The following is a 15,179-nucleotide window of genomic DNA, read 5'->3' as shown; positions in this document are numbered from 1 at the left end:
ATCCTGTCACTTGTTACTTGGGAGAAGAGACCAACACCCACCTCGCTACAACCTCCTTTCAGGTAGTTGTAGAGAGTGATGAGGTCTCCCCTCATCCTCCTTTTCTCCAGGCTAAACAACCCCAGTTCCCTCAGCCGCTCCTCATAAGACTTATTCTCCAGACCCCTCACCAGCCTCGCTGCCCTTCTCTGGACATGCTCCAGCACCTCAATGTCTGTCTTGTAGTGAGGGGCCCAAAACTGAACACAGTATTCGAGGTGCAGTCTCAGCAGGGCCAAGTACAAAGGGACAATAACTTCCCTGGTCCTGCCAGCCACACTATTTCTGATACTTGGCCACCTGGGCACACTACCAGCTCATGTTCAGCCGGCTGTCAACCAACACCCCCAGGTACTTTTCCACCAGGCAGCTTTCCAGCCACTCTTCCCCAGGCCTGTAGCGTTGCACAGTGTTGTGACCCAAGTGCAGGACCCAGCACTTGGCCTTGTTGAACCTCATACAGTTGGCCTTGGCCCATCATTCCAGCCTGTCCAGGTCCCTCTGCAGAGCCTTCCTACCCTCGAGCAGATCAACACTCCTGCCCAACTTGGTGTCATCTGCAAACTTACTGAGGGGGCACTTGATCCCCTCATCCAGATCATTGATAAAGGTATTGAACAGAACTGGCCCCAATGCTGATCCACTTGTGACCAGCCACCAACTGGATTTAACTCCATTCACCACTACTCTTTGGGATGAGCCATCCAGCTGTTTTTTTATCCAGCGAACAGTATACAGATGTCATGGTGGTGTCACAGCAGGTAGAGCACTGACAGTGGCAGTTGATGACACCACCAACCCAGGATGGGTATAAAAAGGGCTGTGCCAGCCCAGGCTGGCAGATGAGCAGCCAGGCAAGCAAGGGCAGGAAAGAGAGGGCACAGAGGCAGGGGCTGCCCATGATGATGGAGCATGGCTGCTTTGTACTACAGTTGGACATCCAGACAGGGAAACAACCAGACCACAGCACACTCCTGTCCTCTTCCTCCTCTGCCACTGAGCTGGAGAGTTGCCAACAGTCTACAGGACAGATAAGATAATACCAACCCCTACACCACAGTGATCTTACAGGGAACTGAAAGCTCCCCAAAGCCATGGACAAAGGGAGCTCTGTGCCCTTTTTCACTGGGACTAAGCTCCTGGCCCTAGCCCTAATGATTAGTGGCCACATCAGTGGGCAGAATGCTGGTGGTGGCCAGCATTTTTGGCCCAGGATGGGTGTCTCCTGGCCTTCAGGGAGGCATAGAATGGACAACCTTGGTGTGAGGCTGGGAAAGCCCCAGGCCGGGAGGCAGGGGCTGCCCGTGGAAAAAGAGGGTGGCTGCTTCAATTGGTGGTTCTCCTGTCTTTGACAGCTGCAGCCCCAGGCAGGAACATGAGCAGATCATGGCACAATTCTGTCCTCTTCCTCCTCTGCCACTCAGCAACAAGTGTGGCAACTTTATACAAGGATATTGACCCAAGAATGAAGGAACACCTCTACACCTTATCTCATATCCTGCGATAGATAGCATCATGGTCCTACAGGAAGTTGGAAGGTCGCCATAGCCGTGGAAAAAAGGAGCTCTGCAGCACCCACCTTCTTTGTGTGAAACTTATCACAGAATGAAAGAAGTTTATAAATACATATTTTCTGATTCATGAACTCATTGGCTGGTTCTTCTTGTTTGTGCTGTCTTTAATTCAGGCAATGGTATTTAAAGCAGAATTTTAGACTATGAAATTGATTAAGCTTCCTAATACTGCTTGCAAATTGCAATTTCAATTGTCAACTGCTGATTCATGCAACATATATCTATTCCCAGTGCTTTAGAGATCCACTTCACACTCCTTTAGAAATAATTAGTCTTGAAGTTTCTCTGAGGACAGAACACTTAGTGAAACATTCATTTGTTTGGCATGTCAATTAGAGAGCTCCAAGCAGCAATACTGCTACTAAATAGATTTGTGGGGTTTTTTTGCTTTCATGGAAGTTTTCAGGTTCAAGCGTTCTCCTATTCCTGTCTTTTTAAAAATCATTACAATAAATCCATTTTATAAATTTCACAGCATATAAAAATGAGTAGTCTTGCAACACTGAACATGTTCAAGAACAGGATTTTTCTTACAAAAAGGTTCAGAAGTTTTATTTCATAACTTCTTCCTGTGCCTCAAGGAGACTCATTTTATTTGTGGGGACAGAATTTGGTCTTTTGTATTTCTAACTCAGATACATTCTATTATGCAATGCACCAGCTAAGTAAGCATTTCAGTGTTAATCAGTTTGTTTAAATGACACTAGGGGGACACATAATCTCTAAAACACTTTTTTGATAAAAATCTGAAGAAAATAAGCCTGAAATGATGGTCCCTTTATTTCCTACAATCAGAAGGCTATTCAATTCTTATAACAAATAAAATTTAAGATCATTTTCAGACAAGTTCATTCAAGCCTCAAAAATCACAAAACCAGGACTACCACATCCTGGGAGCTTTCAAGTTCCTTGTTGTGCCCAAACATGTCAGTTGATATATATATTTTCATATAAGTTAACATATGAAATATACAGGCAGAGTTACACTATTTTAATAGAACCATGTTCCATCTGGCCTATAAAAATTTAATAATAAAGCATCCAATACCTCCAAGAAAATGTTTGTACAACAGACTGGAAAATTCCTCCTCAAAGTTTCTTCCAAACCCCACCTTAGTTGCTTGAGCATATGGGCTTTTATAGCCCCCACAAATAAAACAAGCCAATGAAGACATTAGCTAAGAAATCTGCTCACTGCCTCCAGTCCTCTGCATGCACCACTTCTAACTGTCCTTGGTTGTCAATTTATCCCAAGAATAGTTTCAAAGATTTGAATGTTATTAAAGACTCAAAGGTTTGAGATTTAGTTACTCCAAAACACTTACTGAGTTTCTCAATCAAGGGCCAGAAATAAACTGCATATATTAATTCCATATTATTGTGCAGCAAGTACATATTTGTCAGTCTGTTGATAAAAAGCTCTCCGTAATATATACACTGAAGCATCATATAGTCCACATTAATTAATCCAGCAGGGGAGTACAGGAAATACCACCTACTCTGCCACAGAAATGCCTGTTTACAAAGAAGTAAGGCAGATCATAATTTAGTTGGAGGAACCAAACTACTCCCTGCGCAGTCCGAGACACCATGCACATCAGATGACAGCATCCACAGCCACACGGGGGAGAAAAGCACAAAGGCAATCAGCTGAATGCACAGGAACTAAAAGACCACTCAGATTTGATCTTTGCTTAAATTGCTAGAGTGTTTTACAATCCTAAGCTACAGATAAAACAGAGGGAAACAGTGATATATTTTGAATATTTTAAACACCAATTGTGATTCAATTTGGCTAAAAGGCAATTCCAGTTGCAGCAAGGCAATTCCTCAAAGCCAACACCACCCACATAGCCTCAGTATCGATACACTTAACAGAAGAGCCCACTTCCCCAGGATGTTGCCGCAAAGCTGCACAGTCCCTCTACAGAAGCTGCCTGAGTCAGTCTGAGCACTCACATGCCAGCAGGTAAAAAAGCAGCATGACAAAGTGACCAAAAATAACTAGGAATAACTTTCTGACCTATGGCTGGGCCTTTACCAGCTGCTAATTTAACCCCTCCTTAAGGGGACAGTGGGTTTTTTGTGGGGTTGTGGTAGTGTTTGGGGTGGGGAATTGTTTGAAACAAATCAAAATACTGTTATTTTTCCACTGACCAGCTTCAGGCAATAAGCAGCACACTTAAAATGATGACAAGGTCTACAGTATAGCTGCAGGATGACACACAGGTATTACACCAGAGTACTTTCTGAATAGAATTAAACTACATGAAATCTAAAGAGATCATTCAGCTCACACAGAATTAAAACCCGCAAGATGTCTTGCACTAACCAGAAGAATTTTTTACCAGATATTGGTAACGAGAATCCAACTTTTAAATTTTGCTCCTTAACAAACATATCCAAAGCCCACTCTCTTGCTTTTTCAGAAATTTATAAGAGTGGGAATGTATGAAGAGCCTTTCAAGCCAAAAGATAATTTCAGTGGAGAAAAATCTTTATGACAAGATAAAGCCTGTCATTTCAGTGGAATTCAGTTGAATTTCAGCTCAGGAAATCAGATTAATTCAGAAAAAAGGAACTAAAGGTATTTGAGTTTAGTGTTTATTTTCTGAAGATATCTAGACTTTGGTAGGAAATGTACAGAAAGCAGTTGGCCAAGCTTAAGAACCTCTGATCTTACAATCAATATCTAATCACATTCCCATTGTGGAGTTGATGTGGTTGATAACTAATGTTTCATCTGTGCTGCTATTCTAAGTAAGATATTTCTATCTCCTTTAAACTTTAAGCTCACACAGTGACAAGAACACAGACTGCAATCGTGAGTGTTACTCACCCTACCTGCTTTCTTGGAAAAACTGTTTTGTTTATCCTAACCACAAACTACAAGATCAGTTATGCTTCCTGAGTCAGCACCATGTTCTATTGCCAAATACTTTACATGTTTTCATTGAATGCAGAGAGTAAAGGAAAAAACACAGAACATGTTCCAGCGAAGGTATGGTAAATGCAACAGAACTTCCAAAGACACGGCAGGAGACAACCACCATGTTAATACTAACAGATACAGAGTTACCCGAAACAAAAAATAAATTGGAATTGCCCTTTTAAGTGAGGTTTTTGTTAAATGCATTTCTAGCTTTGTGTTTAACTAGATGTAATCTTGGCTCAGACTGCCAGTATTTAACTCATGTGAAGTGACCAAATGGTCAGAAAAAAAGTATTTTTCTTGGTATTTCTTCACATCCCAGAAGATCGCCAACAGCTGTAGAAGCTGAATAAGAGTTTCCATGATATTTTGTAGCTAATTTAAGAAATGGAATCCCAGAACTTCATTCAAAATAAGAACTTTTAAAGCACCAATATTACATTTTCTCAACTTGTTTTTTGTCACACTGCCAATACAGCTGAACAGGTTGACATATGCCTCTGTAAAAAACATCCAATAAACTAAGTCCCTAAGCACAAAGTCACTGGGCTGTACCTCAGTACTATTACAGTATTACACAATTGAGGATTTAATATCTACCTTTACTTCTGGCTACAGATTTTTTAGTGAATGTTAACAGTTTATCATCCTTTCTGTACAAAGTGTGAATGATCTCTGCATCATTCTCCTCCTTGCTATCTGTCAGTATTTTACCCAGATGCAATACCTAGGCATAACCATTTTGAACTCAGCAATAGGCCGTCCAGGATTACATGTAAGCATTCTGGCTCTATGGTGCAAGCTCCAGCTAGGCAACGGTTCTACTGAATGTCAAAGAAGTTCAGCATTGCCCCTCTGAGTGGAAGTCAAGATAGATCTGGGAGAAAATCTCAAATACTACATCTCATTCTTTTAATATTTAGATACACAGTTCATACTATTTATTTTGACATAAGACAGTCTATCCTATGTTTATTTTGGTGCTTTTATTTATTTAATCAACAAATTAACATGAAGACTGCAAAATCAGTTTCACTGACATAAGCAGCTATGATACAGGAAGAGAAAAAATTCTTACCCAAATGTCCTGTTTTTCACCAATCGGAAAATTTGAATACAAGTCTATCATTTCTGGTGTCCTGTACATTGGCGTTGTATTCCTTGTGATCTGCAGAAGACAGAATTTCTTGAAACAGAAACTTGAATAATAAGCTCTTAACAGCATTCAACCAAGGAAACAGCTCTCCGTGTAGAACAGATAGCATGCTCACTTTAAAAATCATTGTGGTTTAACCCAGCAGACAGCTAAACACTCCCCACCTGCCCAGTGGGATGGGGGAGGGAATCAGAAAAGTGAAATTTGTGGGTTGAGATAAAGACAGTTTATTATTTTGCCTTCCTTTTCTGTCCTATTAATAATAATAATGATAATATAATATACAAAACGAGTGATGCACAATGCAATTGCTCACCACCTGCCAACTGATGCCGAGCCACTTCCCGAGCAGCAATGGCTGCCCCCAGGCCAACTCCCCCTCAGTTTATATACTGAGCATGACATCATATGGTATGGAATACCCCTTTGGCCAGTTTGGGTCAGCTGTCCTGGCTGTGCCCCCTCCCAGCTTCCCACTGGGAGGGCATGAGAAGTTGAAAAGTCCTTGACTAGTGTAAGGACTACTTAGCAACAACTTACAACATCAGTGTGCTATCAACATTATTCTCATACTAAATCCAAAACACAGCTATACCAGCTATTGGGAGAAAATTAACTCTATCCCAGCCGAAACCAGGACAAAAATTTCAGAAATACTCAGTAATAGCAGAAGCCATCAATTGAATCCTGCAATAGTCACAACAGCTTTGATATAAGGCTGGATAAAGACAGCAGTACTCAAATAACATTGTGATATTCAAGAGTCCTTCCAAACCACAAAGCACTTAAAGTGACTCTTCTACATGAGGCAAAAAGGGATATGGACACAAATACAGAAAATCAACAATAAACCAAGAAGTGAATTCATGCTCCAGTGTGTATTTCTCACTTCCTCATCACACTTAATGACAGTGCAGACGCATCCAAAGAGTTAATTATGTTCACAAGGATCACTGAAGAGACCTTTTCTACCATCTTTTTGCATAGACTATACAAGACAGTGGTACATCATCGTTTCTTCTCCAGAAACCAATGGATTGCTCTCTAAGGATGCTGGGTTCCAAAACAGGGGGGAGTTTACAGAGACTCACAATATCAGAAGTTGCACACATGTATTTTAAGTGTCACTGTATTTCTCCATACTTAAAAGTCTGAGTCCAGTTGATGTATTAAATTAGATTTACCAGCATTACTCTCAACTCTAAACTAAGAACAAATGCACTTTGCAAAAACATACTGCATACTTAACACTGTTACTGCAGTCCTAGAGGCACTGCCGTACTGCCTATTCAAATTCTGCTGAGCAGACTTGCCACTTCTTTATATGCCATTCAACTGAGAAAAAACAGATGAGAAGGTGGGAATCACTTTGGCATAACCAATTTTTGACTTCCTGTTAAGAGCACAATTAGAAGAAGCTCTAGTAATCCCTTCCATTTTCACACCGAATTGCAGAATGGACACTGCTCAAGTTGAAGCAGTGTTTGTATATGCAGCTACAGAACACAAGCTATGATTATAACTGCAGACAGTGTTTGAACTCTGGCAACACAAATACAAAATCAAAGCCTTATGAACAACACTACAACTGAAACCATCTTCAGTTGTGTTAGAAGGCCCACGAATCAATATCAGATTAATAGTAACAGTTAAATGAATCCACTGTTGATATTAAGATTAATCACATCAAAATAGTCTCACCTCTTCTTCAACCAGTGCTCTCTTCTGCGCAGACCAGTTGTAGTCAGGATAGTAAGCTATAGTTGTAGCACTACCAAAGTCACAAAGTTTGATCGTCCCTTGGTTACTAATAAGCAAGTTTTCCACCTTCAAAAAGAGGTAGAATAATAAATTAAGGCGTCTTTTTTTCTGTACACTAACACACATGCTTTGAAACGTCAACTCACTTGTGCATATATATAAAAAATACTGACTTTTATTATTTACTATATTATTATAATTATATATTATAATTATATTATAATTGTATTCATTTTAATAATATAATTTATTGTATTGTTGTAATATTAATTATTTTATTATAGTCCAGAATGTTGTTTATAGAAGCACAAAGATTTCAAATAGTACTGTAGATGTATATGGTAGCAATATAGCAAATTTTTAAAAGGAAGCACCAAAAACACCATGATCAAGAAACACTCAAGAAAGCACAAAATAAATCCCAGGAAAAAAAAATCATTTAGTTACTGCCTAAGATGCCAGTTTTTCAGAGGACCACTTGCAGAAGCAGTATCTTGGAATCCAAATGTTTTCATGCATAAAATTGAACACTGTTAGTTTAAGTGGAGTGGAGGTTAGGACTGCAGTAGACACAAAACAGGAAGATACTAGTAGAGAAACAGGCTGCTTGGGGACATGCAGAAAGAGGCAGCCGTGACCCTGTGCAGAGACAGAAACCAGCTATTTGAGGACCATGTGCTGCCTGAATAGTTCACCATCATCCCTCCCTTTTCCTACTCCAGAAAATCCAGCCTTCCTGGATTGCTAAGTGAAATTGGGAAGAAAGTTAAGGGGAGGGGAAGAGTGGGTATTGGGCAGAAGTATCATGGGGTCAAAACCACAAAAGGGCTGAAAAAGAAAATTGGTATCTCTGTACGAAGTCAAGAAAAGGTGCAAAAGTTAAGAGGCATATTAGTAACATTATACCAACACACTCCAGATAACCAGGTTTGCCTTCCCTTTCCCTTTGAAACCACAGCATCTCTGGACTTCCTTCTGTAAAACCTCATTTTTTCAGAACATCCTACTACCCTCCCTTACACATGCCCCTTCCAACTTTTGCACCATAAAATTAATTTTGACTACCCTGCAGGAAGATATAAGCTCTGTTAATGATGTGGTTAGAGTATTGATCTCAATGAGCAATCTGAATCCCCTCGTCTGTTGGATAAGCTTTGCTTATCTCCACCTACAATAAGAAGGGGGGGCATTCAACATCAAATTAAATTTATACACTGAAAATGGTTACAGTAAGACCAGAGATCAAGCTCCTGTGCACATATGTTCTGGTTTTTGTGCTTTGGTAAAGGTTGCTAATAATGTAAAACATTCCAACTGATTATTCAGATTTTAACAGGCTCTATGACCTGTGTTATGCAGACTAGCTGTGTGCTGCATGGCAAATCCTGAAAAGGTCAAATTCAGACAGCTAAAATATCAGAGAAGCACTGATATTTTACAAATTGCCCTCTAACTAGCTTAGAATTTTTACAACTCTAACTAGCTGGGTTATTACAGTGCTGTGCACACACGTTAAGTGTGAACTTCATCCACAGGGGTTCAGGAACAAAGAATGCACTACACTGACAAGCAAGAGCAGGAAGCCACAGGAGGACAGAAACAGCCACCACTACCAAAGGGAACTTGTTTTTAAGCTGCACTGTAGAATTTCATGAATCCTTATACTTTTAGTCAAAATAATTGAGAAAAACCTGTTAGGACTCCATGCTACTACACCCCTCCCCAAAAGCTATACTAGCATTTCAGGTCTTATTTCGGGTTGGCTCAAAACTTTGACCTACAGTTTTTTATGCTGCTGACTTAAGTTCAACCTTCTGGAAATGGTAGCACAATTAAATGATCCCTATTTGGCTCCTGATTGTAGTAAGGTCTCTGGCTATTACAGCACTACTATCATTTAATCTTGCTTTGCAGCCCCTGTAACATGAAACCAAATTCCTGCGTTTTCCATATTTTATCACTGTCAGGAACTTATATTACTTGACAAGGAAAAACAGACCTTTAATTACAGCATTAGCTCAACTTCTATGGAGCTGGCTATGTAAGAGATTATATATTTATTTGTAAATAGTTTTTTACCCCTTTTTCAGAGAAGAGATGCACCTTATCTACAAGCTTTCTTAGGGGCTTGTATATAGAAATTTCAGTGAAGACCAGAAGATTTTAGAACTTTACTAGTTACTTTAGAAAGTAACACCAAGAAAGTTCTATCCCAGCTTGGTTAAAATTTCTTTGACATGGCCTAGAAGCCTGCTCAATGGTATTGAGAAAAAAAAGAAAGGAGTGCTCCATCATCACAACTATTTTTATATTAAGGGGCTGTACTAGTGCCTAACATCAAAGCTTTCAACAAGTGTTGAAAACACTCAGCATACGTTTACTTTTAAAAAGTGGTTTCATTTTCCCCTCCCCAAAATAATTGAGTACATGCTTACTTAAGGAGGAAAAAATTTTCCTTTTTTATATTCCGCTGATACCACATCAAGTAGGAAACAAATGTGTGAAATTCAGACACTGTTTCAGGAATAAGAATCTTTCCCTCATTTTGTTTAGGTTTATGAAGACCACCTTCCTTCCACTAGGTTCAAATGTATTTGTAGTACAGCAGAATCTCACTGATGATTAGGGCTCCTTCATCTACGGTATAGCGTACATGTAAAGGTGAACCCCTGCCTTCAAAATACAGAATTCAAACACAGATGAAGTCCTTTCAAATCTCCAAAGTTTCTAAGGGGACAACACGTTCTACAGCATAACCCTATAACATCTTGGTAAAGGCTAACAGAATGAAAAATTAAGAAACAAAATCTATCATGAATCATGCCTACCAGATTTTAAAATTCAAGTTAAAAACAAGCTCTAAAATGCAATGCAAGTTGTTAGGTCTAAAACAAACAGCTTACTACACATTCTCGAAGGCTATGTAATCTTTCACAGAGAATCCAACATTACCTTCTCTTCTCCTTTAAAGCTTTACCTCTTCTATTTAGAAAACCTGCTCACCCCAAAACTGCAGCTCACAAGTCATAACTGGTTATTTTATCAAAAGCAAACTACTTGAAGACTAAGTTAATTAGCAAACCATGATATACTACTTTTCTGTCAGCTTGTTCAGATAGAGTACAAGTAGTACTAACACCACAAGCACAAGGAAATGATGTTTAAAGAGATGCAAGTGTTTCAGTGATGACCTTCACTGACACCCAGCAGCCTTGGCAAGGCAATACATGTAAGCACTATGCTCAAGAGTGCCCACTGTATTTGATCAACAGCCTTAACACTGATTCAGCCCGACAGGCTCCTTCACTGTTTAAAAATTCAGCGTTTATTTAAACACTGTAACATACCTTTAAATCTCTATGGATAATAGGAGGCTTCTGTTTATGCATATGCTGCACTGCTCTGCAGGTCTGATAAAAGATCTTCAAAACTGTGTCACAGGAGATAGGTCCTTTGGATTCTACTCTCTTTAAGAATTCCACCAGCTGTCCTGCAGGAAATCAGAGAAGTTCACATAGACACACACAGAACACCACAAATTCTGAAAGCTTGGCACGAATAGACAAACGCTCTTCTCATCAAGGAAGACTGAGTTGTAATATTAGATGGATATTCTGAAAATGGCAAATCCACACTGACTGCAGTGCCAATGGAAATGGTGCTATAAGGAACTATTCCTCCTCTTCCTTCCTCTGACTAGTCTCCAACACAAAGAAGTTAATGATTATCCCATATTTGAGGTTGAACTGTAGTCTCAAAGAACATGATCCTTATCCTATAAAAGATGAGGCTGAACTCTAGCTCCACTGAACTATGCTATCTGTAAGAGGCTTTCAAAGCTTGTAAATTGTGAAGCAACCTGTGCAAAACAGCTGTCAGAAGCAACATGCACTGCCGGGAAAAGAAATAAGTTTACCTTTACACAGCTCTGTAAGCAGAAGAAACTCTCCCTGTCCCGTGTCTGATTCTTCTTTTCCTATAGATGCAGCAGAGCAGAACTGGACAATGTTGGGATGACCTGAAAGTTTTTTCTGGAGATAGCATGTTCAAGGAAGACAACTGCCAAGTTTGATACTATTGTATATATAGCAGTTCACAGACATCTCATTTGAAATGTTAGCTTAAAATCACAGTAAGAATTATAGCTGCAGTTAAAATACTAAGCAGAACAGGGAAAACCATGCCTCAGCTGAAAAAAAACAGACTTCAAGGGAAGCCACTGAAGTTAATGTAATAAAAAGTCAAAATAAAACATTAAAAAAATCCTTGTGATTAAGGCTCTGAGGAAACTGGGCTTCATAACAGGCCTCGTTACTTCTTGTCTTTTGACAATGACTGCAAGGCATTAGCACAAGTACCAGAGAGACCTTTTAATTATCAGCTGCTTCACTACCTAGCTGATCAAGAAAGGGCTATTGTACCTGTCTTTCCACAGCAAGTATTAAGTATGTTATGTTTTAATTTTAAGTAATCAAAAAAAGTTCAAAACAAATAAAAGCTCTAAAGATCGATGAACTTATCCTATCATTACTAATAATTCTTCATACTAAAACCTTTTTCATGTTTCACTTCCAGTTCAAAAACCCAAGGCATCATTTTTGAACTATGTAAAGGGGAGTACAATGTAAGTGATCTCAACTGTTGCCAGTGAAAGTTACATTGCATTCATTGCATTATGCCTGTTTGTGTTGTCCCTGATGTGCATCACCTTGGTCATATGCTAAGACTCATGCCTACAAGACAAATACAGACTATTTACAACATGCATTCACCAAGTCTGAAAAGAAAAAAGCAAAGACATCGTAAGTACAACAGAGCTATAAAAAAAGGGCAAGTTAGATCCACCAAATTAGAATGAATCCAAAGTACTATATCTTATGCATCTCTTCACTACCTTTTACTCAGACCTGCAGGAATTTATTTCATCTCAGTTATATCTTGGAAAGTTAGCAACAGTTAACCCTCGTTCTTGTTGTACATATGCTTCCATGAGCTTGAGCTGTGAAAAAACATCCAGAGAACATTCAGTTCCTCACTTCTGGCAAGTTGTAGAGTAGCTAGAAAATGTATAGTGCTACGGTAGTCTGTTCTTCACAAGTGTACTAGTGAACTGTGCTTAGTGTAAGATTTTGCCAAACATTTCAGTAATCATAAAAAGAAATATTTGAGTGGCTTAAATTAAGGTCAGTGGTTTTGCCTGGTAATTCAAAATGAAGCTGAATGAATACTCAAAGTGGTAAACAAAACAGCATACCACAGGTACTCACTGACTCTTGAAACAAACTGAGGGTCTTAGAGCAGATGCTAGAGAGCAAATACTGAGTTTACTAAAGCCAAAGACTGAAAACACTCAGATTACATTATATACTACCATCTAACATCATTGAAGACGAAAAGGACAGCAACAACACTGAAAAACATCTGCTTCTTGTTTCTGATACATGTATTCTACCAAAATTCCTTCCTTAATATTCAGTATTACTTTTTAAAGCCAGACGCATCTGAGGCAGAAATTAAGAAACATTGAGAGTAAAAGCAAATTTTTGAGTAGTCAAAAAGGCAATAAATCCAGTGGATGTGAGGGAAGTCTACTTAAGATCTAAGTATCATCTGAATAGTCAAAAGGTCTCTTGACCATACTCACAGCACTGCAAGAAAGCCCAAATAAGAATTCTACTTCTTGCTAGATAAAGTACATGACAAAGTCTACACTAGCTACAAAAGTCATCTGCACACATTAAATTCCTGCAATTTTTGATGAATTGAACTTCCTGGTTTGTCATGAATCTGGCATCAATATCCAGCAACCCAGACCTCCCTCAGAATGTCGGTCCTCTGAAGTAGTGAATAGCATGGAAAGAACTGAACCTGTAGAGCAGTCCTCCGTTTCTCAGAAATGTTTGATATCAGGCAATTAAATCAAAACATTAAAATATGTTCCAGAAAAGGATACCATAAAACAAACTTCCTGAATGATGGCTTTGTTCTTTTCTTCTTCATTAGACAACAATCGCTGTCAGAAAACAGAATAATTGAGAAGATGTAGTTATTAAAACTTACAGAAAAACAGTGCACAGATTTTTTTTTTCCAGAGCACAAAGGATAAGCTACAGTCAAAAACCTAAGGAACTGTGATGGGACAGTAAACAAAGCAGGGTTATTGTACATTTGGACATACATCCATAATTATAGCACCCAGTTTTCCAGCTACCTGTACTGTTCAGGTTTAGTGATAGCTGAGCAGTTGTAACCTTTGACACTCAAAGTAACTGCTCTGACAACTTTCTGTTGTATAAAACACTAAAGTCTCCTGGTGACAGCACTGTGCACTGACAAGGAAAGGTCCATCTTCTGGCTCAAATCTTTAGGAACAACTTTCAACCCACCCCAACCAAAACTTCTCCAAATTATGTAGCCCAACTTTTTCAATGGTACCTGAGTAATCAACAGCAAAATCAAGCATTACTATTTCCAATACTGCTTGAATTTGGAGTCAACATTTGACTAGAATCAATCTGAGCCTTTGCTATGAAAGTAAAACAGAGGAAGTACAGTAATGGCTCACCTTTTATTTATTTTTAAGTGGGGCTACTTCTAGATGACATTTTGAACACACAAACTATATGAGTTTGGTCACATGTTTTGTTACTGTAGGATGTGGTATGAAAAGGAAAAAAACAGACCAAGTAATTACTGGTAGTGTAATGCCATCTTACCTCTCCCACCTCTCATACTACTACCCTTTTCACTTTTTCTCCAAGATAGATGTCTTTGTACTGATACAGCCACAGAACATCCCTACTCCAAAAATGAAGCCATTTTGTGATGACATGATTTTTTTGCAGCAAAATATGACAAAGTAAATCACTTTATTGTCCTTTCCATAATACTTCAGTGTTTCAGCTGTTATATGATTATTATAAGCTTTCAGAAAACAAGAATCCAGAGGAATGACTCTGAAAAGTGCCAGGCTGAATGTTTGATCAATGAGTCAAAGTGTAGACCGTTATTTTTAATATTGATGAAACTTACTCTGGAAGTACAAAGGTAGGCTAAATCTGCTTCTGAGGAGTGAAAATATTCCTGTACCCCACTTCAGGTAACTAGGAAAGATTCTTTTTACTCATGCAACAAAATGCTTGGGGCAGGGTCATGAATTTCTAGACCAAATGAAGACAAATAGCAGTAGTACCAATAGAGCAACTCCCATCTTTGGCATCTAAGTATAAAGCGCAGGGTCCTAACAAGAATGACTGTTCTAAATACAGGTACAATGTGCTACAAACACCACGTTATTATCATTCTGGATTTTTCCAAATGCCTTGTTCAGTGGCATACAACAAGAATTAACTGTCATGCTAAAGCATCAAGCAAAAAGACAGACTTTGTAAACCTGTAGTGAAGTGAATTCATTTTACCTTTAAAGCATAATCTTTGCCACTTCCAAGATCTTGAGCTTCATAGACAAAAGCAAAACCACCTACAAGAAGGCACATTAAGTCAGTTTTAATTTCAACATTCAGGTAAATCATTCTTTTTAGTCTAACACAGCTAACACATGAATTTAGATGCTTTTCTGAATGTAAGAAGTATACATATTTTTCAGTGGCTCACAAAGAGTATGGGTAACCTACACATAAGACCTAAAATATTCTCTTCCTTTCTTTTACACGTGCCAGAACCACACTGACTTTGTTACTTTCCAGCATTTTGTTAG

At 38.9% G+C, this 15,179-nt stretch overlaps 1 protein-coding gene across 1 annotated transcript in view; it reads right to left on the bottom strand.

Annotated features, from left to right (window-relative positions):
• Positions 1–14,958, bottom strand: part of GAK (cyclin G associated kinase) — a 66,473-nt gene extending 51,515 nt beyond the window's left edge. Inside the window, exons 1-6 of the mRNA XM_009331529.1 lie at positions 14,881–14,958; positions 13,416–13,475; positions 11,379–11,493; positions 10,810–10,952; positions 7,403–7,528; positions 5,624–5,713 (exon numbers count right to left, since the gene is read on the bottom strand). Of these exons, the coding sequence (XP_009329804.1) occupies positions 5,624–5,713; positions 7,403–7,528; positions 10,810–10,952; positions 11,379–11,493; positions 13,416–13,475; positions 14,881–14,958 (612 nt within the window). The remainder of the gene's footprint in view (positions 1–5,623; positions 5,714–7,402; positions 7,529–10,809; positions 10,953–11,378; positions 11,494–13,415; positions 13,476–14,880) is intronic.
• Between the last annotated feature and the right edge of the window lie 221 nt (positions 14,959–15,179).

This window comes from Pygoscelis adeliae, unplaced genomic scaffold (assembly GCF_000699105.1).
Source record: "Pygoscelis adeliae isolate BGI_AS28 unplaced genomic scaffold, ASM69910v1 Scaffold289, whole genome shotgun sequence".
NCBI lineage: Eukaryota > Metazoa > Chordata > Aves > Sphenisciformes > Spheniscidae > Pygoscelis > Pygoscelis adeliae.
The sequence above is the reverse complement of the archived record's forward strand: the minus strand, read 5'-3'. Positions and strand labels throughout refer to the sequence as shown.